This window comes from Chaetodon auriga, chromosome 11 (genome assembly GCF_051107435.1).
Source record: "Chaetodon auriga isolate fChaAug3 chromosome 11, fChaAug3.hap1, whole genome shotgun sequence".
NCBI classification, from domain to species: domain Eukaryota; kingdom Metazoa; phylum Chordata; class Actinopteri; order Chaetodontiformes; family Chaetodontidae; genus Chaetodon; species Chaetodon auriga.
This window is the reverse complement of record NC_135084.1, coordinates 25484093-25508855: the sequence shown is the minus strand read 5'-3', so window position 1 is coordinate 25508855 and position 24763 is coordinate 25484093. Positions and strand designations below refer to the sequence as shown.

At 41.4% G+C, this 24763-nt stretch overlaps 2 protein-coding genes across 2 annotated transcripts; both read left to right on the top strand.

Annotated features, from left to right (window-relative positions):
• The first annotated feature begins 1352 nt into the window (after positions 1 to 1352).
• Positions 1353 to 10165, top strand: LOC143328580 (high-affinity choline transporter 1-like). Its single transcript, XM_076743789.1, has 8 exons — positions 1353 to 1536; positions 2059 to 2175; positions 2931 to 3086; positions 5624 to 5772; positions 5896 to 6039; positions 6390 to 6543; positions 9162 to 9379; positions 9605 to 10165. The coding sequence occupies exons 1-8, from the start codon at positions 1353 to 1355 to the stop codon at positions 10163 to 10165; spliced, it is 1683 nt and encodes a 560-aa protein (XP_076599904.1).
• A 3425-nt stretch (positions 10166 to 13590) lies between these two features.
• On the top strand, positions 13591 to 23028 carry LOC143328462 (high-affinity choline transporter 1-like). Its single transcript, XM_076743610.1, has 8 exons — positions 13591 to 13774; positions 14332 to 14448; positions 16014 to 16169; positions 16380 to 16528; positions 16639 to 16782; positions 17138 to 17291; positions 22026 to 22243; positions 22468 to 23028. Exons 1-8 carry the CDS (start codon positions 13591 to 13593, stop codon positions 23026 to 23028), a joined length of 1683 nt encoding a protein of 560 aa, XP_076599725.1.
• Positions 23029 to 24763: the final 1735 nt, after the last annotated feature.

Below are 24763 nucleotides of genomic sequence, written 5' to 3'. Positions count from 1 at the left end.
TACAGAGCGGTGGATGGTCGACTGTTTTCAGAAATGATCCTTGGGTGCTAGACACTACATTTCACAGATAAAACAATGTGATGATGCAGACACCTTCTGACCTTTAAACAGAGCAACTTTTGGAGCAGTAGACAGGATTAACCTCACCAGCTGTGAGTTCTTCTTATTTTGGATTCATATGTTGGTTGCTGTTCTGTGTGAATAGTGTGAACTATGAATTTGTGCATGTACAATGGAATTACAACATTCTGGATATATCTCGACATTCTTGGTTCTCATCGGAGCCTGACAGATGGAAAGTTACAGAAGGAAAAGAAATGTGGACACTGTCAAGTAAAGACAACACACTGTGCCTTAAACTGAGAGAAGACTGGAGTTAGACATTGTGATGATGTTAAGTATAGAGTTTTTGATTTGGACCCAAGGTGGCAGAAACTGAGCACAGAACTAAGGGAGCCATTTTAATAAAACGGTTTATTTCCAACAACAGACAATACTGATACAGGAGTATAAATAACTCCAAAAGAAAAACAAAGTCTCAAAACACAAAAAAGCCCTACTCTGTGGCAAGCAGGTAGGATAAAATACAAAACTAGGAACAAACAGGCAACTAGGAACTAGACTAGGAACAAACACTCTGGAGACAAAAGGCTGGAGAGTCTAGCATAAAGCTGAGAGCAATCTGGCAACGAGACCTCTCCGCCATGCCACTGAAATGGAGAGGGATGATCAGTAGAACAGTTTCAGGTGCGCCGTCTGCCCTTCTGAACAGCCTGGCCACACCTCCACTGTCAGACTGAAGGGGGAAACTCAAAAGCAAAATTAGTCAAAGCCAAAAAACAGAGAAACACAAAACAAAGTAACAAACTGCGCTATTTAAGAGGTGACCCATGTTTTACCAGTCCTGTCTCATTGATGTTGAGGACAATGTGAAAATTTCAGTACAAAAACAATTTTGTACAATGGAAAGTGTCATGACACGAACTTTGTTGTGATGTGGTGTTATTTAAATACATTGAACTGAACTGAAGTGAATTTTATGGTTAAATTCGAGCTTTTTTGTCATAAAGCTGAAATTATATTGTTTCTCCTGGGGCCAGTTTTTAAAAAGCAACAAAACATTAGACAACATAAAAAATGCTCAAAATGCAGGATGGTTTCTGTTTGCTTGTCAAGTCACTGAACCTGAAATCAGCTATTTTCACCAGAGGGCATCAACGTATCTTCACAGTGGAGGAGGTTTTTCTTTCCTGTCTGTCTGGAATTCCACGTCCCTTTCAAAAACACTCAGCCAGTTAGTCGTTTAGTCAGTCCGACATCAGCAAGAGGAGAAGCCAGTCCACTAGTCCATCATGGCCGTCAACATCCCAGGAGTGATCGTCATGGTGCTTTTCTACCTGCTGGTCCTCGGGACCGGCATCTGGGCGTCTTTCAAGTCCAAAAGGGAACAGAAGAAAAGTGCAGCCACTGGAATGGATATGGCCCTGCTGGGAAACCGCAGCATTAACTGGGTGGTGGGAGTCTTCACAATGACAGGTGAGGAGAGCGCAGCTGACAAAACTAGGATGGAAACTGTATTACTGGGGACTCCAAATAGTCACGATTGTATCATTGGGAAGTGATATGATTTGGACGAAAACACTGCACAGAATTCTTACTCAAACAGCCCACAAAAGCCTCATGAAATATATGCTGTGAAATATTGGAGTTTAATCACTGGTTGTCGTATTGTGAGGAATAGAGTAGAGTCAAGTATAGAGTTGATGTTTAGTGTTCTTAAGTAGAGAACACAGAAATTGCAGAAACAGAAATACTCAGTGGTTTTATTTTCTTGGGGGATGCATTGTCCTCATTTTCATCCTCACTGATAATTTTTACTTTTATTATTTGGACAACAGAATTTTCTAAACTGACACCAAGGTATGATTGTGACATCATGAGCTGGTCCTCATGAAAGTTTATTAATGATGATGAATTATCACCCAAGCTTTTGTCTTCTGTCCAAATATCTGCTGTCTGTCCACTCAATGACTTGCTGTGTGTTAATCCATCCTGTAGCTACGTGGGTCGGAGGAGCCTTCATTGTTGGCACAGTTGAGATGGTGTACACGCCCTCCATGGGACTAACCTGGACAATCATGATGTTGATGGCATTCAGCTTGTCTTATATTATCAGTAAGAGTTTCAAATTACATCTGAGAGGATACTGTATGTCTGCATGTGTAACAAAAAAACATGAATTACTGCACATTAGAAAGGATTAACAATGGCCTGAGCTACCTCATAACTTGACAGAAATTAAAAAAAAACAATAAATCTCATTAACGTTGACATGAAGTGCTCCAAGTCACCAGTTCACCAATTTAATTCACCTGTTTAAACAGTGAAGCTGCTCATTTGCAGAATATAAGCGGCTGTTGCTCAAAGGCTGAAGAGCTTCAATATGGCTGCTATATCAAAAAAAAAAAAAAAAAAAAGAATCTTCACACCTTTGATCCAGATTTTAACCTCTAACAATCCACTTTGAATTTTTAAAGTGACCTAAGCGAGTGGAAGTGAAGGAATGTTTTAACGAGAAGTCATCTGAAACTTAGCTGTGTCGAGCAAACATCAGCAAATTATTATTGCTGCACATACTGACCCACAAAATTGTCTGCATATCTGTTATGTTACCAACAAACATGGGAGTCAAATTGTACTGTGGAGGATGAAGTATGACACTTTCACACATGGTGATGTAGCGCAAGAGGGATCAGACCCAAATACAGACATATATATTAATATATAATAATTCATATCACTTTCTACAATTTTACAGGTTAAAAGGCTTTAACAAAATGGATTTAAAAATTAAACTCATTACTGGGAGTATTCTTTTCAATTTCACTTGAATATTTTTCTAATTGTGATATGTCCTTTTTTCAATCAAGTTGGATTGGTTTTTGCCAAGCCAATGAGAGAGAAGAACTATGTGACGATGATGGACCCTTTCCATATCAAGTATGGAAAAGTTCTATCAGCTGGACTGAGCCTGGCTTCAGTTATTAATGATGTGATCACAGCAGCCGCAACACTACTTGGTTTAGGTACAGTATGTGAATTTTATCTACATACACTTCATATGCATATATTTGCTACTGTCTGTTTACCAGAGGTGGGCTGTGCATTTCACACATAGGCCTTCAGTGGTGTCCTTCCTGAATTAATCCACCTCTTAATACCATCATTATGACACCCTGGCCATAGAAAGCATCAATATTATACAGAAACACAGTATAACAGGGCCTTGCATCACAGACGGGTATCTAATGTCCCGAGAATGAATGTCATTACGAAAGCAAGAAACCCAATTAAAACAATTTAACAAGTCTCCTTCCGCTGTAGCCACAGCTGCGCCACATACATCATGTCCAGTAGAAGCATCAATGTTAACCTAATAAAATGACCAACATTTCAAAAAATGTCAATAAAATTCATTATACTCACCAACACTTTTCATTAACTCCATCCTCCCTTCTTTCCTCAAGAAGAGTTCAGTTACTCTTTCTGACCATCCTGATGGTCCTGATGGACCTGACTGGTTGAAGCAACAGTTTCATTGGCGTTTATTTGAAGCTACAGGCACTGTTGATTCTGAAGGCCTCAGCAGATTTTTTTGACCCTGGCCAAAAATGATGGCTGAAATATGATTGGATAAAAGCTCTAGCATCACTACTGGAAGCAGCGCAACCAAAAGAAAAGCTATGAAATGAAGAGAAAAGACTATTTGAAAGAATTTCATATGTAGCGCTTTCTTTACATCAGCTATATGAGATACAGCGCCCTGGGTTCTTTGACTTTAAATTAACTGTAAAATGATTTCTCATTTTGCTCCCTTAAGTTTATATGACCTGTACTAAAACCTACCTGAACCACCTTTCCCTGTACCTGAAATGAAATAACAATACCACAGTGTAGTGATAGAATTTTAACCTTGTCACACTGTAACTTGTGTTTTTTAACAGTCCTTATTTATGAAATTAACTGAGAGAAAATATGAATTTTGTTAATTATTTATTAACAAAAATAATCCTATTTAGAACCCATTAAATGAAATAAGATGAAAACCACAAATGTTGCACTCTTTTAAGGTATTAATTAAAGTAAAAAGTCTCAGAAGGAAAATACCAGTAGCCTTTAAGACCTGAAAGTGGGCAACATTATGATACAGAAAAAAATCTTACTTATATAGGCAATAAAAAAACCTTTAACTATACCATCTGAACAGATATAAAACACTTGCTATTAACACAGTTAAGTCCTGATGTTCACTTCCTCAATAAATCAAATTTTCACTATTTACACTCTATGTGGGCCCAAAGTAAATAACACACACACAACATACAAAAGCCGGCAATAAATATAAACAAAAACGCAGTTGCAGGCCTGAATGAAGTTCAAGTGCGCTAAAGGAACGTTGGCGGCACGGGTATATGTCGCACTCACCTGTGGCAAACAATCAGCTCAACTATCTCCTTACTGTAGCTGTGGATGATGAAGAATGAAGGTCTTGACTCAGCAGCACTGAAGGAACCTCCACACTCCGTCTGGACAGGGCAAGAAAAACGTCCACACCTCGTCTCAGCGGTGGCCATGACGAAAGTCCAAGGGCGATGAAGGAGGGAAATGGCAGGTCTCCCTCTAGCCCATGGGGCGACTATGCTAGTCGTCTCCCGCGGTGCATTATCAGGTGCTCCGAGCTAGAACAACAGTGCATACTTCAAGCACTAATACAACCTTAGCAAGCAGTCTATGCTGCCTTCTTGGCCAGGTCACTCTTGTAAAAGAGATTTTACTGTCAATGAGACTTTTACCTGGTTAAATAAAGGATATATAAGCAGGCTAACCAATAGTAGCTTACTGGGTTACAGTTAGCTCTCGACACAGTGAATAAACACAGCCAGTAGCGGTGAAACACTTTCTTCACCCAAAAGAGTCAGGCTACTGCTTAGTTTTCTATTGCTCAGTTTTAGCTCAAATCGCTGACGGCAAGTCGCCACGCTAGAAAATAAAAATCATACACACTGCTGTGTGGGGACGGCAGACAGCTCGGTCTTCATGCTCTCTCTCTCTACTTTCACCTTGTCCCACCTCCTGGCACAAACATGACGTCTCTCTACACTGACCCATTAGAGGCAGGCAACAAATAACTCACACTAAAAAACATGACAGTGTGTCATGCCTCGTGTTGAGGGATGTACATTTCAGACAAACTATGTCTTAAAGTGACATAGCCTATTTGTGATGAAACTGTAAAGTTTCTTCTTTTGACTCTATTTGTCAACAGTAGTATTTCATTAATATCAACTCTGTTATTTATCCCAGGGTTACACATACATATTCCTGGAGAAAACATATCAAACATAAGTCAGTGATTCTGATAGTGTTTAGGCCAGCAGAGAGGGCCTTTATGGCCCTGACGACACACCGCTGGTCTTCACACTTCATTTTTCTCTTCAGAACAACAAATGTATACATGGATGTAAATTCCGACACTGTGTCAATGTGACTTAACAACAATTAATGTGAACTGGTAATATTGAATACTGGTCATAGCATTTCACTGAAAAAATGCATTTGACAGGAGGAACCATGAATGTGGTCCTGGATTTGCCCTTTGCTGTGTGCATCTGGATCTCTGCTGCGGTCGCCATTATCTACACAGTGCTGGGAGGCCTCTACTCTGTGGCCTACACAGATGTTATACAGCTTGTCCTCGTATTCTTCAGCTTGGTGAGTTTGCGATCATTTTTTGTTTTTGTTTGAAGGAACTTATGCAAGATATCAAAAACTCCAAAGGATGCTTTTTAAAGTTGTGTGTGTGTTCATCATTTACGTTTTCATTTGTCTCTGCAGTGGCTCTGTGTTCCCTTTGTTATGATGAGTCCTTCCACCATGGACATTAGCCAGACACTGATGAACAACACCTTACACGCTCCCTGGATTGGTGAACCAGAGCTGAAAAAGACCTGGATCATGATTGATAACTTCTTATTCTTCGTAAGGAAGCAACAGTACAGCCTACATCAAACACAGTTCAGTCTGGTTTTAATAGTTATCTCAAAATGATGATGAATAACATAAAGGTATAAATAGTTGAATAGTTAAATTGCTTTTCATTGTAACTAAAAAATCTGAGCCGTTGTAGAGAGGTTATCTGAAAAAGCATGTCTGTAAATGTCAAGTTTAAATGAACTAGCCGATGACTGGAATTGTAAAGTTGAATAGATGATCTCTTTCATTCGAATGAATGCTTCACTGATAATAGCAGGCAGACATTTTGCCACATTTGCTTGATGTGGACACCACGCTTGTAATTGAATTAACCAACTATCTGTTTTATACTGAAGGCTCTGGGGTCTGTGGGAAACCAGAGTCTCCATCAGAGGACCTTGTCGGCTTCTTCCACAACAACAGCCAAGGTCACGTGTGTTGTTGCTGCTTTCACCTTACAAATGTTTGGGATACCTCTTATACTGCTCGGGGCAGCATCTGCATCCACAGGTATTAACAGCCTCTACATACTGGGGTAAACTGAGAAAATGGTGTGTATGTTTTATCAACACATGAATGAGTTAAAATTTGAATTAGACTCAAGGACCACCGTCCATCTAGAAGGTCTGTGTGCAGCCTTTATGGCAGTCACCGTTCCATCCAGTCATGCGTCCTTGAGCAAGGCTCTGAATCAGTAGTTCTGATGTCTCTGGTGATCTCTTTGTGGAGGGCCAAGAATTTGCTCTGAGACATCAGTAAACCAATAATCAACAAATCAACAATTGGCAGTTCTAACCAAAATGAAACTTGCCAGATTAATGGTTATCTGCAGAATTGCAAACACATTTACGCTCACCTGAAAATAAAAATGAGAATTTGTAGAAGTAATGTGGCACTCAATGGTTTTTGATTATATCTATTATTTTCTACATGATGAATGAAGACAACAAAAATTCTGAAATAACATATATGGAATTAAGAAGTAAGCAAAAAAGTGTGAACAAGGGAAAATGGATTTTCAGTTTTTGAGTAGCCATCTTGTGCTTTCATGACAGCTTTGCACAACATTGTAATTATCTTCACAAGCTTCATGCAGTTATCAACCGGAATGCTTTTCCAACAGTCTTGAGCGCTTTTTGGTCGCTTTGCCTTCACTCTGTAGTTGAACAGGTAGACTTTCGTAACCCGGAGGAATGTTCTGGGTCATTGTACTGTCGAAACACAGATGATGGTCCCACAAAGCACAAAACAGATGGGATGGCATGGTGCTGCAGAGTGCTGTCGGTGTCATGCTAGTTCAGTGTATCTTGAATAAATTGCCGAGAGATTCACCAGCAAAGCATCCCCACACCATCACACCTCTTCCTCCATGGTTGGAGAACATGCAGATACCATTTGTTCACCTTTTTCTTGGCTCAAGCAGTTCTCTTCTTCTTGCTGGTCTCCCTCTGTAGTGGTTTCTTTGCAGCAATTCAGCCATGAAGACCTGTATCACACAGTCTCCTTTGAACAGTTGATGTTGAGATGTGAAACATTTATGTGCACACTAATCTGAGGTGCCATTAATTGATGATTTATGAGACTGGTAACTGTAAAGAACCTGTCTTCTGCAGCAGAGGGAACTCTTGGTCTTCCTTTCCTGGGACAAACCTTCAGGGAACCACTTTCCTCAGAACGATTGATGATTTTTGCTATTGACTGGTACTGTTTGACTCTAACCCTGTGTTCCCACCAAACGCGATGTCACAAGATTGCGCGACAAGATTACATACAAAGTCAATGCAAAGACGCGATTTGAAGCGTCATCGCGCCGGGCGATGTGATGGACGCGATCGCGCGGCGCGATGGACGCGTTGGCCACAAAAATCGCTCCCATTGTGTCGCCCCATCGCGTCATCGCTTCATCGCTCGAGTTGAAATAATTGAACTTTTGCGGCGAATTCGCGTGAAGACGCGCCGCGACAGCCTATCAGCATTGAGATCGCCATCGACGTGCTGACGTACGGACGTCCTGGTGTTCCCTCGCCGCGCAAACCAAACCGCCAGAAACAATGGAGGAGCAGCTAATTGTTGCCGTCACCGCTCACCCAGAGCTGTATGACAGTTCCTGTCCCCTCTACAGGGTCAGGAACAAGAAAGACCAGGCCTGGGTGAGCGTGAGCGAGGTGTATGGACTATGGTGGTTAGCCATGGTCGACAAGAGAATGAAATGGTGGAAGAAATGTTGTTGTTTGGGCGGGCTCGTCGCGCGACGTGATGCCGCGACAAGGTGTTTTTTTTGCATATTTGACCAGCATCAAAAGTGGAGCATGTAGCGCGACGCGATTTCATTTGACGCGCGATTAAATCGCTTTCATTGCGTTTGGTGGGAACACGGCGTAAATGTTGAAAGCAATGAGTTTATTAATTTTGTTGGATTTGCATAAGGTTAAGAGAGAACTTGTATTTTCCACATGGTTAAATAGACAAAATCAGCACCATAATATAAAGTAGTGTCATCTACATATAGATTAATTTGATGCATGGTAGTGACAAAAAACTATATTAAATGTAAATAGGAGGTCCAGCCTGAGTAACAGCCATAATTAAGAGTGCCTACCCTTACGTGTTGATGTCTGTTGATTAAACAACTATTGAACCAGCGTCAGGCAGTCCACCTTTGGAGTCTACAGACATGTTGGAGGGCAGTGATGTGTGAAGAGAAATGATGGTTAATGTGCTTTAGCAGATATTTTTTACTATGTTCAACACCTTAGTGTTAGTATGCATTAAAATATCACCACACCACTTTTTTTTTAACAAATGGATCATGGCATTTGTGTTATGTTCACGTTTGCTTTACTCATAGATTAATATTTGAACTGTTTGGGAGAATATTCTTAGATTCCATGGATCAGAGTGGAGGTCCAGTTATCAAGTGTAGCTTATACATTAGTGCCAATCATGTGAAAGGTGATTTGAATGATACACCTTCATAAAAACATCAACTCTGCCCACTGTGCTCCTTATATCTTATCACACAGTGCTCAGTTCACACCTTAGTATATACAGTAGGCCCATCTTGAAATCAGTCAAACAGATAATGAGAGCATTTTTCAGTTTTTCCTTCTTCTGTGTCCATGCCTCAGACTGGAACCAGACTACTTATGGTTCTCCATCTCCATATGATCGTGGGGAAGCAGCTTCCGTTCTGCCCATCGCCCTGCAGCACCTCACCCCACCCTTCATCTCCATTATCGCCACTGGATGTGTGGCCGCCGCTGTGATGTCATCAGCTGACTCTACTTTGCTTGCTGGAGCTTCTGTCTTCACTGCTAACATCTACAAGAGCATCCTGAGACCTCAGGTGAGAGAATGTACTTGTTAGTCAAACTACTGTTTGCAATTGTGAAGGTGTGATGTTTATTTTGAAAGAAAGGCAATGGAGTGCAGGAAAGTATCAATGGTATAAAGTGACATGATGGAGAAACAAAGTACGACAAAGAGTGAAGAAGATTAGAGAGAGGTATCTGAAAGCAGGATAGTCTCAGTCTGTTAAACTGTTCTTCTTCCTCTCTTATCTCTTCTTCAGGCATCAGACAGAGAGAGTCAGTGGGTGATCCGTGCTTCTGTGGTGGTCGCGGGCTTGGTTGCTACATCACTAACCAGCATGAAAAACAGCATCATACTGTTCTGGTTCCTTGGTGCTGAAACCACCTACATCATACTCTTGCCTCATCTCATCTGTGTTCTCTTCTTCAACATCTCCAATGGTTACGGAGCTATTATGGGTTGCCTGGTGGGAGTTGTATTAAGACTGCTCAGTGGAGACCCATCTCTAGGGTTAGCACCAGTCATACACTTCCCAGGATGCACTCTTGAGGACGGGGTTTATATCCAGTACTCTCCAGTTAGGACCATCTCCATGCTGTCTGCCATTGCTGCCATCTTGTCGTTCTCCTACCTGGCTTCTGTGCTCTTCAACAAAGGCATGCTTCCTGAGAAGTGGGATGTGTTCAAAGTGAAATCCCACCAATCACCACAACCACTGACACCAACAGATGCTGCCACAGGACGGAATGAGAATGAGACCTTGAATAGAAACGATGCTGAGATGGAGGCATCAGAGCCAATGATCAGCACAAAATGTTAGTGTTCCTGTGTGTACAGTAGTATCTGTTGTCTCAAAATAAAATATAGACCAGTAAATATTAGTGCATAGCTCAAAGTTCAACACACAGATTTCTATATTCAAAATATAAATGTATTATGTGTCAATATATAAATGCATAATATGTTTAATTCATCAAAGTTGCTCTCACAGCACATTCATACGGATTCAGATTTTTCTCTCTCCGATTGGCTTCTCTATTGTGTGATTCATTGTACATGCACATTCATAATTCTCAGTTCTGAAAAGGTCTCAAAAACACTAAATACACAAGATACAACACAAATGCACAATACAACAATACAGTAAAAGTAATGTTTGACTTTTGTTTGCATTCAGGTTTCCTGTTTTTATCATTGTGGTTTTGCGAGGTAATTCTTTTTTTTGTATTGGTTTTTTTGGTTGCAGTACTGCACTTGACCAATGTGACAACGTCGGTATTACAAATTAAAAGTTAAGAATATGTTCCCAATTCAGTGTGTTGTCAGTCATTGTTAGTTATGTTAGTTGTTATGGTGTGTTATCAGAAAACAACAGAAGATTTTAACCTTGACATTCATAACATATGTTATTATCTAAAGGGGGAATTTGAACTAAAAGTGTGATCTCTGATATTTATTCATTGTTTTATTCAAACCATAGGTTTCTATGCCCATCATGAGAGCAGAAAGCTCAAAGTGAAACTGTCGGCTTTGACTGACCTATTATCATATCATTTTTGAAATCATGACGTACACTTTGAGATTTGTGGGATTTGAATAGGCAACTGAAGCCAACCAGCCCTTGATTTATCCACCCACCCATCCATCCGTTTGTTCTTCCATCCCTTGTTCCATTCATCCATCCACCCATTCATTGATGTGGCAGAAGACCAAGCAAGTTAGTCCAGTCATTCCTCTCTTTTTTCTGGGTCTTGTTGGGGGAGTGTGATGCACTTATCTCTAAAGTACATTCTCGGTCTACCCTAGGGCTTCTTAAAAGCTGAATGTAGCCAGAAAACCTCCAACGGAAGTCACCCAGGAGGAATCCTGATCAGCTGCCCAAACCACCTCATACCTCAACTGACTCATTTCAACTTGAAGGAACAGTAGCTCTACTCTGAGCTCCCTCTGGAGGTCTGAGTTCCTCCATCAATCTCTGGAGCTGAGCCAAGCCATCCCATGGAGAAAAGTCTGTTCAGACTCTTGTAACTGACTCATTCTTTCGGTCACTATTCAAAGCTCGTGCCCACAGGTAAGGGCTCAAATGTAGACGAATTGGTAAATTGAAAGCTCAGCTCCCTCTTCACCACAGTGATGCACACTCCTGCTGATGAGGACACCTATAAATGTCTGTAGTAAAGTGGCAGACAAGTGTTGTCAATGCTCCATTTTATCCATAAAGACCCTGAGATACATGAACTCCTTCACTTGGAGCAACAACTGACTCCCAACCATGGCCTGAGAACAGGAGGTGCCGACTCTCATCCTGACTGCTTCACAGTCGACTGTAAACTGCTCCAGTGCACAATGAAGGTCACAATCTGCCAAAGCCTACAGAACTACATCATCTGTAACTGGTCCCAGTGGACCTCAGGACATGTTAGGTGTTTTTAAGCGATGTGCTCAGATTGCCCAAAATGTACCTTTTCTGGCTTCAAATTCTGTAAAACTCACTTCCATTTTAATGACAGCAGTGTTACCTCCTTCAGCTTTAGCAGCCACCCCCCCCCCCCCCCCCCCCCCCCACCTGCAACATCTTCTCTCACTTCATCACTGTGAAAGAATAAGATTGAACATACACATTAAAGTGGTCATAAAACAAAATGGCAAATGCTTCCATAATGACCAGCTATGCCCAATGTTGTCCTCATCAACCACAATACATTACTACATTATTTTAACCATTTTGAAACAGATATTCTGTATTAGCCCGTTCAACCAGGCAGGTGTTTGCTGTGATATGGTTTGACCTGCTTTCTGTCGCCACTGGGAAGATATTTAGCCAAAATAAAATGGGATTTCAAAAGGAGAGAGGACATTTTACAGACCTTGAGGCAACATTTCAGATGAGAGTAACAGAATATAAAAACAATGGAAAGTTTCTCCTCTCTTTCCTGCTTGTCTTCCTCTCACATGCTCCCTTTTCTTCTTCTCATATCTTTCACTGGGCTGTTCAAGCTTTGAGTGGAAAGGTACAGAGCAGTGGATGGTCGACTCTGTTTTCAGAAATTATCCTTGGGTGCTAGACACTACATTTCACAGATAAAACAACGTGATGATGCACACACCTTCTGACCTTTAAACAGAGCAACTTTTGGAGCAGTAGACAGGATTAACCTCATCAGCTGTTAGTTTTACTGACTTTATGACTTTATGTTCTTCTTATTTTGGATTCATATGTTGGTGGCTGTTCTGTGTGAATAGTGTGAAATACGAATTTATGTATAGAAAATGGAAATACAACATTCTGGATATATCTCTTCATTCTGGTTCTTGTCGGAGCCTGACGAATGGAAAGTTGCAGAAGGAAAATAAATTAGACATTGTGATGACCCATGTTTTACCAGTCCTGGCTGACATGAAGACATGTTGATTGACAGTGACAGTGAGTGATGAACATACAAGTTAAAAACTCTGCATCTTTGGTCAATAAATGGCCATTCAGTGGATGTTCTGGTGTCAGAGGTTGGTATCAGATCCTGATTGCTGGTGAGGGGTCAGTGGGGACAGGTGAGAGGGATGAGGGGGGTGTGAATAGCGAGTACTAACAAAAATTCTGTACCTACTGGCAATGAGGAGGGCCGGAAATACCTGCAGCCAAGGATTCCTGAATATAGATCTCCACCACATCTCTTCCGGGGCGTGACCGGTGATAGAGACTCTTCCTTCCTTCTGTCTGACAATATCTTCATTGTTAACTATGCAACTGTAAAAAGCTTGAATTTCACACTCTTATGACATGACTGAAATTAAAGCTGCAGTAGGCAACAATTGTTGGATTTCTGTACGTTAAAGCATTTGGTCTCGATCTGCTCTCCATGGAAAGTGTCATGAGACAACCTTTGTTGTGATGTGGTGTTATTTAAATACACTGAACTGAACTGAAATGAATTTTATGGTTAAATTCAAGCTTATTTGTCTTAAAACTGAAATTATATTCTTTCTCCTGGGGCCAGTTATTAAAAACCAACAAAACATTAGACAGCATAAAAATGCTCAAAATGCAGGATGGTTTCTGTTTGCTTGTCAATCACTGAACCTGAGACCAGCTATTTTCACCAGAGGGCATCAACGTATCATCAAAGTGGAGGAGGTTTTTCTTTCCTGTCTGTCTGGAATTCCACTTCCCTTTCAAAAACACTCAGCCAGTTAGTCGTTTAATCAGTCCGACATCAGCAAGAGGAGAAGCCAGTCCACTAGTCCATCATGGCCGTCAACATCCCAGGAGTGATCGTCATGGTGCTTTTCTACCTGCTGGTCCTCGGGACCGGCATCTGGGCTTCTTTCAAGTCCAAAAGGGAACAGAAGAAAAGTGCAGCCACTGGAATGGATATGGCCCTGCTGGGAAACCGCAGCATTAGCTGGGTGGTGGGAGTCTTCACAATGACAGGTGAGGAGAGCGCATCTGACAAAACTAGGATGGAAACTGTATCACTGGGGACTCCAAATAGTCACGATTGTATCATTGGGAAGTGATATGATTTGGATGAAACTCCAGCACAGAATTCTTACTCAAACAGCCCACAAAAGCCTCATGAAATATAGGCTATGAAATACTACAATGACAATTACAATTAGTCATTTGGCAGATGCTTTTATCCAAAGCGATATACACATGCATTCACAAGAGACCTAAGGTCCCAGGTTTACTGAAAAGGGACAGTTTGTCATTATTTCATCCACTGCAAATTTTGTCCAAGCCCAATGTTTTAACTCATGCAGTGACCTCTCTTCTGGGTGTTACATCACACAGATCACTTCACATGCCTGAAACAAAATATTCAAGAAACATTTTTGTTTGGCTTTACCAACAGAATTTTCTAACGTGATAGTGTGGCATGATCATGACATCATGAGACGATCCTTGTGAAAGTTTATTAATGATGATCAATTATCACCCAAGCTTTTGTCTTCTGTTGGCTTGCTGTGTGTTAATCTATCCTGTAGCTACGTGGGTCGGAGGAGCCTTCATTGTTGGCACAGTTGAGATGGTGTACACGCCCTCCATGGGACTAATCTGGACAATCGTGATTTTGATGGCAGTCAGCTCGTCTTTTATCATCGGTAAGATCTTCAAATTACATCTGATAGGATACTGTATGTCGGCATGTGTAACAAAAAAATATAGCCTGTTAATCTCAAAAAACATGAATTACTGCACATTAGAAAGGATTAACAATGACCTGAGCTACCTCATAACTGAACATTAATGAACAAAAAAATAAAAAAAATCACATTAACGTTGACGTGACGTGTTCCTGACTCAACAGTTCGCCAATTGTATTCACCTGTTTAAACAGCGAAGCTGCTTATTTGCAGAATATAATTAACTACTGTTGCTCAAAGGCTGAAGAGCTCCACTATGGCAGCTATACCAAAAAGAAAGAGAATCTTCACACCTTTGATCCAGATTTTAACCTAAAAACATCATTTGTAAAGGGATGCAAATGAGTGGAAGTGAGGGAATTTTTTCACAGATAAAGGGAAGATATCTGCAACTTAACTGTGTCCAGTAAACATCAGCAAATTATTATTGCGACACATACTGAACCCCGAAATTGATTGCATGTATCTCTTCTGACTATGGAGGATGAAATGTGCCACTTTCATAGCTGATTCTGTACAGCAAGAGGGACAGGACACAAACGTAGACAGAGGAGGCAGCAGGATGATTTCAGTGATTTAATGATGGTCTTGCTCACCCACAGGTATGGGTTGGCAGACAGGCAGGTACTGTCGGTCCAAACTGACAAGGGATGAACAAAATGGGCCAGTGAAATACCTGGAAGACTGGTGAGGAAAGTTGGAACAGATGAGAAGGTGGGCAGGGGAGGTCAGGTAACTGCAGGGCTGATGAGAGAAGTGGAAACAGGTGGGTAGATGGGTGGGGCATTCAGATGAAAGGAGGAAAAGTCCGAGGGCATCTCAGTGATTGAATGGCAGTGGTTTTGAGGAAATGGGAATGTGGCTCAGAGGAACAGAGAGGCAGAGTGTGACAGCCACCAGATTATCATGGTTCCTTTAGTTATAGTTTGTAAAATAATCTTGAAAATCAATCTAGAATGAGATAAATTGGAATTTGTAGTAATAATTTCACAATGGAAAAAAAAAACAAAAAACATTTTTTAAATTTTTCGTCAACAACTACATAAAGTAAAGCAGGAGATTGTCACGTCAAATGAATGAGAACACACCAATGAATGAAATATCAACAAATGAAAGAAGTGGAGAAGATGGTTATGCACTGGAACAATCCAGCACAGAGCCGAGCAGGACAGCTCCCCATGTCCCGAGAAAGATGAGAACTTTAAAAGCACCACAAATAACAACGGCTGTTATGAAACACCCGATGACGACAGTCATGGAAAAACAAGACACATCTCACACATTGAAATGAAAGAGCAGGGGGAGTAAATAGTCAGAATAGTTTGAATTAGAATAAGTTCTATCTCAAACCAAACATCTTATAATAAGCGTGGAAGGATTATATACATTATATACAAAGGAGCGTAAGAAATAGTGTCTTGGAAAGAACAGCTCAATTTCTTTACGAGCTATTTCAGAATACATAGGAACAAGTGTTAGTGGTTGTGTTATCTGTGTTTAATCCCTATCCTTTTTAAATCAAGCTGGCTTGGTGTTTGTTAAGCCATTGAGAGAAAGAAACTGCGTGACGATGATGGACCCTTTCCATATCAAGTACGGAAAAGTACTAACAGCTGGACTGAGCCTGGTTTCACTGATTATGGATGTGGTCTGGGTGCCCACAACACTACTTGGTTTAGGTACAGTACATACAAATGCACTTTATATACATTTATTGTATACATGTAACTGTATTTACACTTCCTCTATCAGTTCATAACAATTAATGTATACATGGATGTAAATTCCTGCCTTCACAGCATCGACATTACTGACTATAATGAATATGAACTGATAATATTAACACAAAGACTGGTCACAAAATGTCTCTGATCGAATGTGTTTGACAGGAGGAACCATGAGTGTGGTCCTGGATTTGCCCTTTGCTGTGTGCATCTGGATCTCTGCTGCGGTCGCCATTATCTACACGCTGCTGGGAGGCCTCTACTCTGTGGCCTACACAGATATTATACAGCTTGTCCTCATATTTGTCAGCTTGGTGAGTTTGGCTTTTTGTTTGAAAGAACTGACACAAGGCACCAAAATCTCCAAAGGATGCTTTTTAAAGATGTGTGTGTTTATCATTTGCGTTTTCATTTGTCTCTGCAGTGGCTCTGTGTTCCCTTTGTTATGATGAGTCCTTCCACCATGGACATTAGCCAGACACTGATGAACAACACCTTACACGCTCCCTGGATTGGTGAACCAGAGCTGAAAAAGACCTGGATCATGATTGATAACTTCTTATTCTTTGTAAGGAAGCAACAATACAGCCTACATCAAACACAGTTCAGTCTGGTTTTGATGGATATCTTCAGAATGATGATAAATAACATAAAGATTTAAATAGTAGACTGTTTTTCATTGTCACTTAAGAACTAAAGAAGAACTAAAGAGTGGGTGTAATTAAAGACTATTATCTGAAACAGCATGTCTGTAAATGTCAAGATTAACTATCCGATAACTGGAATTGTAAAGTCGAATAGATGATCCCTTTCATTTGAATGAATGCTTCAGTAATAATGGCAGGCAGACATTTTGCCACATTTACCTGATGTGGACGTCACATTCGTGATTAAATTAATCAACTGTCTGTTTTCCGCTTCAGGCTCTGGGATCTCTGGGATACCAGTGTGTCCATCAGAGGACCTTGTCGGCTTCTTCCACAAAAACAGCCAAGCTCACATGCTTTGTTGCAGCTTTCATCTTTCTTATATTTGGGGTACCTGTTATACTGCTCGGGGCAGCATCTGCATCCACAGGTATTAACAGCTTCTACATACTCTCAAGCATCAGCAAACCAGTAATTAACATATCAATAATTGGTAATTATTATAAAAAATTAAGAAATGCCCCAGATTAATTGTTATCTGTAGTAATTCAATAACATCAAGTTCAGCTGCTTAAACCTTAAAATGCGGATAAAATGGTTAGAAACACCCACATCGACATAAAACCTGGTCATGTGGAGATTCATGTCAGAACAAGGACAGACAAGCTGGGGACCCACAGAGCAGACCATAGACAAGCAGGTGCAGAGAGGCGGTTTATTAAAAGTCCAAGATCAGTACACGGAAATCAGTCCGGAAAAGCAGCAGTACAAAATCACTAAGCAGATCGGGAGTCACAAAACCAGGCGAGAGTTCAAAAACCAGATGGACCATATGAAAGGCAAAAGTACAGAGACGCTGGGCAAAAAGGCAACAAGAGACAAAACAGGTCGAAACACAAGAAAGGCAGATACAAGGAAGAACGCCGGAAAGCTACTCTCAATAGACAAGACAATCTGATAAAGACACACTGGAAAGGGCAGGTACATACACATGTGGGGTGGAACAAGTAGACACAGGTGGAGACAATGAACAATCACACACAAGGGGAATCGAGACACCAAACAAGACAACACAAAACAGGAACTGAAAAGCCTAACAAAATAAAACAGGAAGTGATACAGACTAGACAGACACAGACTAGGACCTGACAATTAATGCAAATTAATTGACTAATATTGAAGACATCCAAATGATGAAATAACACATATGGAGTTAGCTCACAAAAAAAGTGTCATCAAGGGAAGAGATTTTCTATTTTGGATTCTTCAAAGTAGCCATCTTTTGTCTTCATCACAGCTTTTCACACTATTGGCATTATCTTAACAAGCTTCATGAGGTCCTCCTCTGGAATGCTTTTCCAACAGTTTTGAAGGTGTTCCCACATATCCTGAGTACTTTTGGTTGCTTTTCCTTCACTGTAGTACCTTGAGACTTTCTGTATTATCTAGAGATATCATTACTACCATTTGGTGTATCTTCAGCTCCAGCAATATTTCAGAGAACCATGGAAGGGGTTCTCCAGGGAATACCTCAAGTTGCTGTGTATCTGGATGATATCCTGGTTACCGGGGCCACCTGAGAAATGCACCTCAGGATGCTGGATGAGGTGTTGACCAGGTTAGAAGATGTTGGTCTCAGAATAAAGAGAAATAAATGTACATTGCTGGCTGATGAAGTTCAGTATTTGGGGCATAAAGTGGATGCTAATGGAGCTCACTCTGTGGAAGCCAAGGTACAAGCTGGTGTTGATGCTCCCACCCCAACTTCAGTGACAGAGCTCAAGGCCTACCTGGGCTTGTTGAATTATTGTGACCGCTTCCTTCCTAATCTCTCCACATTGTTGGCCCCTTTACGTCATCTGCTGAGGAAGGATGTGGTTTGGAGCTGGGGGGCCCATCAAGCAGAATCCTTCAGGATGTCCAAAGACTTATTGAAGTCAGCTAAGGTCTCCATTATTCTGGAGAGAATAATGGAGACCTGTGATGCCTCACCATACGGCGTGGGGGCAGTGTTATCCCACAGAATGGAAGATGGAACAGAAAAACCAATTGGTTTTGTATCTCGCACCTTGGCACCAGCTGAGAAAAAATAGTCACAGCTGGATAAAGAAGGTTTGGCTGTGATCTTTGGAATTAAAAGGTTCCACAGGTTCCATGGCCGGAAATTTACAATTGTAACGGACCACAAGCCCCTGATCTCCCTGTTCAATGAAACTAAACCTGTTCCTCAGATGGTGTCTGTTCGTGTTCAGCATTGGTCTGTATGGCTCAGAGCTTATGAGAATCACACTGTATACAGGCCTGGAAGGCAGCATATAAATGCAGATGCCCTCAGTAGGCTTCCCCTGCCTGAAACATTTCCTGCTAAGGAAGAGGAGGATCTGGTGCTGACACTGGAGGGAATGGATGATGCCCCAGTGACCAAATAATAAGTAAAACATTGGACCGCTAAAGATGTAACATTGTCACATGTCTATGAGTATGTGCTAAAAGGATGGCCTTCTGCAGTGGCGCCTGAATTCATGCCGTACTTCACTCGACGTGTAGAGCTCCGTGTGCGAGATGGAGTCATTACTCGAGTCATTATTCCTCAGAAAGGACGAAAAACGCTGTTAAAGTTGCTGCATCAGTCCCACCCAGGGATGTCTAGGATGAAGGGACTGGCCCAGTCATATGTCTGGTGGCCACAGATGGATCAAGATGTTGAGAGGGAAGTGAACCAGTGTGATGCATGTCAACAGAATAGCATGTCTCCTTCTACAGCACCCTTACATCTCTGGGAATGGCCAGAGAAGCCCTGGACTCGACTTCATGTGGATTATGCAGGTCCATTTTTGGGCAAGATGTTTCTGGTGCTGGTGGATTCCCATTCTAAATGGATGGATGTATATCCGGTGACTACAGCAACCTCTCGTGGAACCATCACCACAGATGTTGGTGAGTGATAATGCTACCTGCTTTACAAGTGCTGAGTTTGCTGATTTCATGTCTGAAGATGGGATAAAGCATGTAACTTCAGCCATCCTTCATCAAACGCACTGGCTGAAAGAGCAGTTTGGACCTTTAAAGAGGGGATGAAGAGGATGCAAAGAGGAAACGAGAGCTTGGAAGCAAAAGTGTCCAGATTTCTGTTTAGTTACAGAATCACTCCACACTCTACTACAGGCTTGTCTCTGAAATGCTCATGTCACGGAGGCCCAGGTCTGTCTTTGACCTGTTACTCCCAGACTTGAAGTCTAAGGTGGAAAAGAGACAGAGGAAACAAAAAGTTAATCATGACACACGCACCCAGCTCAGAAGTTTTTCACCTGGGAATCCAGTTTTTATGAAAAACAACAACAACAACAAAAAAAAAGGATCCCTGGAACAACTGAGAGCTGCATGGGTTCCCTGTCATGTACAGTCCTCATCGGAAAAGGACATGTCGTGAGGAGACATGTTGACCAAATCAGGAAGAGAGAGCTAACTGGTGTTCCTGATATAGATCCCAGTACACCTCAGGCTATGGGCATCCCATCTCTTGTGATGCCAGACCAAGTTCAGTACCCTGAGGTCCAGGCCTCTGACTCTCCAACCCATGTGGAAGACTCTGAGAGTGACTCACCGATGCTGGGGAGTGAGTCCCTACCAGTATTGCAGGAACAGTCAACACCACCCTTAAGGTGCTCTATTCGAGAGAGGCGCCCTCCTGATTATTATAGGCCTTAATTAAACAATGAAAAACAAAAAAACAAAAAACACTGGTTTATCAGCTCTGTGGAGAATACTACTGTTGATTACATTTAGGGTTAGTTGCTAAAAGTTTTTCTAAGTTAGATACAAATTTATGTGTATTGCATTTAGAGTTCTGTTAAAGTTTAAAATGTAAAATAACCCCCAAAATTTACATTACAATTTAAGAGTTAAATTGAAGTTGAGTTCAACTTATAAAGTTAAGTGAAATGTATCTTATGTACCATGTTTATTCTTATTTTCTCTCTCTCTTTTCTTTCTCTCTCTCTTTTCTCTGAGTGTTGGCTGCAGACCTGAGAAGGGAGGCATGTAGTACTCTGCAACTTTCTGTATTATCTAGAGGGAGCTCTAGGCTCCAGATGTGGGTTACCTGGCAGGAAATCTATATACAGAAGTATCATGCCATGTGACTCTCTCTCTGTCTGTGCCGCACACCATGTGCCAGTAAAAAGCCGAGCAACCTATTTTTTGGTGTCCTGCATCCTCCTAGTTTTTTTTCGGGGTTACAATGTTATATTCACTCTACAATCGAACTCATCCCATACCATCTCAACTGGGTTTGGGTCAGGTGATTGTGGAGACCAGGTCATCTGTCACTGCACTCCATCACTCTCCTTCTTGAACAGGTAGCCTGTCGTCAAAGCAAAAGGTGGTTCCAAATAATCCAGAATATAAAGCATATTTAGCTTTGTTTGCACTTAACTACTTACACCATAATCCCACATGTTCTTGCAATGTTTTAATGTCTAATCTTAATCTACAATGTGGGAAATAGTAAAAATAAAAATAAAATAATAATAAAAAGAAAAAAATGGTTGGGAGCGGGAAGGTGTGTCCAAACTTTTGACCAATACTGTTTAACTCTAAATGTTGAAAGCAATGGATTTTGTTGTATTTGCATAAGGCTAACAGAGAAGTTATAGTATCTAAATGGTCAAAATCAGCAGCACCATATAAGATAATATCATCTGCATAAAGGTCAACCTGATGCATGACAGATGAAACACTATGCTAAATGTAAATAGAGGAGGGCCCAAAATCAATCCCTGTGGCCATAATTATGTGTGTGAGTCCCGACCCTAATGTGCTGCTTCCTGTCTATTGACTAGCTTTTAAACCAGCTGCAGGCAGTCCTCCCTCAGATAATAATAATGCCAAGAGTCTGCAGCCATATGAGACATTCCGTACATAGACACGGCGCTGCTTATCGACAAATAAGAGTTATGAGTTCACATTGACAATAATGACATGCTGATGTTTAGCAGGTAATGTTTTCTACATTCAACACCTTAGTGTTAGCATGTTATCATTTCACTTCATCTTATCACGCAGTGCTCAGCTCACACCTTATATATACAGTAGGCCCATCTTAAAATCAGACAGATAATGGGAGCATTTTTCAGTCTTTCCTTCTTCTGTGTCCATGCCTCAGACTGGAACCAGACTACTTATGGTTCTCCATCTCCATATGAACGTGGGGAAGCAGCTCTCGTTCTGCCCATCGCCCTGCAGCACCTCACCCCACCCTTCATCTCCATTATTGGTATTGGATGTGTGGCTGCCGCTGTGATGTCATCAGCTGACTCTGCTTTGCTTTCTGCAGCTTCTGTCTTCACTGCTAACATCTACAAGAGCATCCTGAGACCTCAGGTGAGAGAATGTACTTGTTAGTCAAACTACTGTTTGCAATTGTGAAGGTGTGATGTTTATTTTGAAAGAAAGGCAATGGAGTGCAGGAAAGTATCAATGGTATAAAGTGACATGATGGAGAAACAAAGTAGGAAGAAGAGTGAAGAAGATTAGAGAGAGATATCTGAAGCAGGATAGTCTCAGTCTGTTGAACTGTTCTTCTTCCTCTCTTATCTCTTCTTCAGGCATCAGACAGAGAGAGTCAGTGGGCGATCCGTGCTTCTGTGGTGGTCGCGGGCTTGGTTGCTACATCACTAACCAGCATGAAAAACAGCATCATACTGTTCTGGTTCCTTAGTGCTGAAATGGCCTACATCATCCTCTTCCCTCAACTCGTCTGTGTTCTCTTCTTCAACATCTCCAATGGTTACGGGGCTATTATGGGCTGCCTGGTAGGAGTTGTATTAAGACTGCTCAGTGGAGAGCCATCTCTAGGGTTAGCACCAGTCATCCACTTCCCAGGATGCACTCTTGAGGATGGGGTTTATGTCCAGTACTCTCCAGTTAGGACCATCTCCATGCTGTCTGCCATTGCTGCCATCTTGTCGTTCTCCTACCTGGCTTCTGTGCTCTTCAACAAAGGCATGCTTCCTGAGAAGTGGGATGTGTTCAAAGTGAAAGCCCACCAATCACCACAACCACTGACATCTACAGATGCTGCCACAGGACAGAATGAGAATGAGACATTGAACAGAAACGACGCTGAGATGGAGGCATCAGAGCCAATGATTAGCACAAAATGTTAGTGTTCCTGTGTGTACAGTAGTATCTGTTGTCTCCAAATAAAATATAGACCAGTAAATATTAGTGCATAGCTTAAAGTTCAACACTCAAATTTCTGTATCCAGAACATAAATGTATTATGTTTATAATATAAATGCATAATATGTTTAATTCATCAAAGCTGCTCTCACAGCACATTCATACGGATTCAGATTTTTCTCTCTCCGATTGGCTTCTCTATTGTGTGATTCATTGTACATGCACATTAATTACTCTCAGTTCTGTAAAGGTCTCAAAAACACTAAATACACAGGATACAATACAAATGCACAATACAATACAAGAGTAATATTTGACTTTTGTTTGCATTCAGGTTTCCCTTTTCTCATGATTGTGGTTTTGCGAGGTAATTCTGTTTTTTTTTTTTTTTTGTATTGGTTTTTTTGGTTGAAGTACTGCACAATTCAAATTTAATGTTCCCAATTCAGTGTGTTGTGTGTCAATGTTAGTTGTCATTGTGTTTTGTTATCATAAAAAATATTCAAGATTTTAATCATTACATTCATAATATATCTTATCTAAAGAGGAAATTTGAACCAAAAATGTGATCTTTGATATTTATTCATTGTTTTATTCAAACGATAGGTCTCTAAGCCCATCATGAGACATCTATCGTTCCATTCATCCATCCACCCATTCACTGATGTGGCAGCAGGCCAAGCAAATTAGTCCAGTCACCCAGGAGGAATCCTGATCAGCTGCCCAAACCACCTCACACCTCAGCTGACTCCTTGCTCTACTCTGAGCTCCCTCTGGACGTCTGAGAAAAGTCAGTTCAGACTCTTCTAACTGAGACCGTCTCATTCTTTCAGTCACTATTCAAAGCTCGTGCCCACAGGTAAGGGCTCAAATCTCGACTAATTGGTAAATTGAAAGCCCAGCTCAGCTCCCTCTTCACCACAGTGATGCACACTCAACCATATTCCTGCTGATGAGGACACCTATAAATGTCTGTAGTAAAGTGGCAGACAAGTGTTATCAATGCTCCATTTTATCCATAAAGACCCTGAGATACATGAACTCCTTCACTTGGAGCAACAACTGACTCCCAACCATGGCCTGAGAACAGGAGGTGCCGACTCTCATCCTGACTGCTTCACAGTCGACTGTAAACTGCTCCAGTGCACAATGAAGGTCACAATCTTCCAAAGCCTACAGAACTACATCATCTGTAACTGGTCCCAGTGGACCTCAGGACATGTTGGACTGCTGACTCCTTCAAGTAGACTGAGATATCTTCTTCTGCAGAGAAACACAGTACATCCAGTACTTCTCAGGCCTTTTACGGGGCACCTTTACGTTTGTTGTTTGTGTTCTCTCTGTTGTGCTGTAGTGATGGATTTTTTTAGTTTTCATTTTCTTATATATGTCTCTAAGGTGGCACGGTGGTAACAATGTTGCCTCACAGCTAGAAGGTCCTGGGTTTGATTCCCACCTGGGGTGCTGTGGGCGCTGGGGACGTGTCCACCATGCCTTCGGTGCCTGCTGCTCGAGGAAAGGGGCCTTTCTGTGTGGAGTTTGCATGTTCTCCCCTGTTCACCTGGGCTATCCTCCATAAAAAAACCCCCACTAAAAACATGCAAGAAGATCACCTCCTGACCAATGGCGACAAAAGGAACTGGGTCCCCGGGTGCCGCTGTCAGCTGGCATCCCACCACTACTGGTCTGCCATGGAGGAAGGAGTTGTCAGAATGGGTT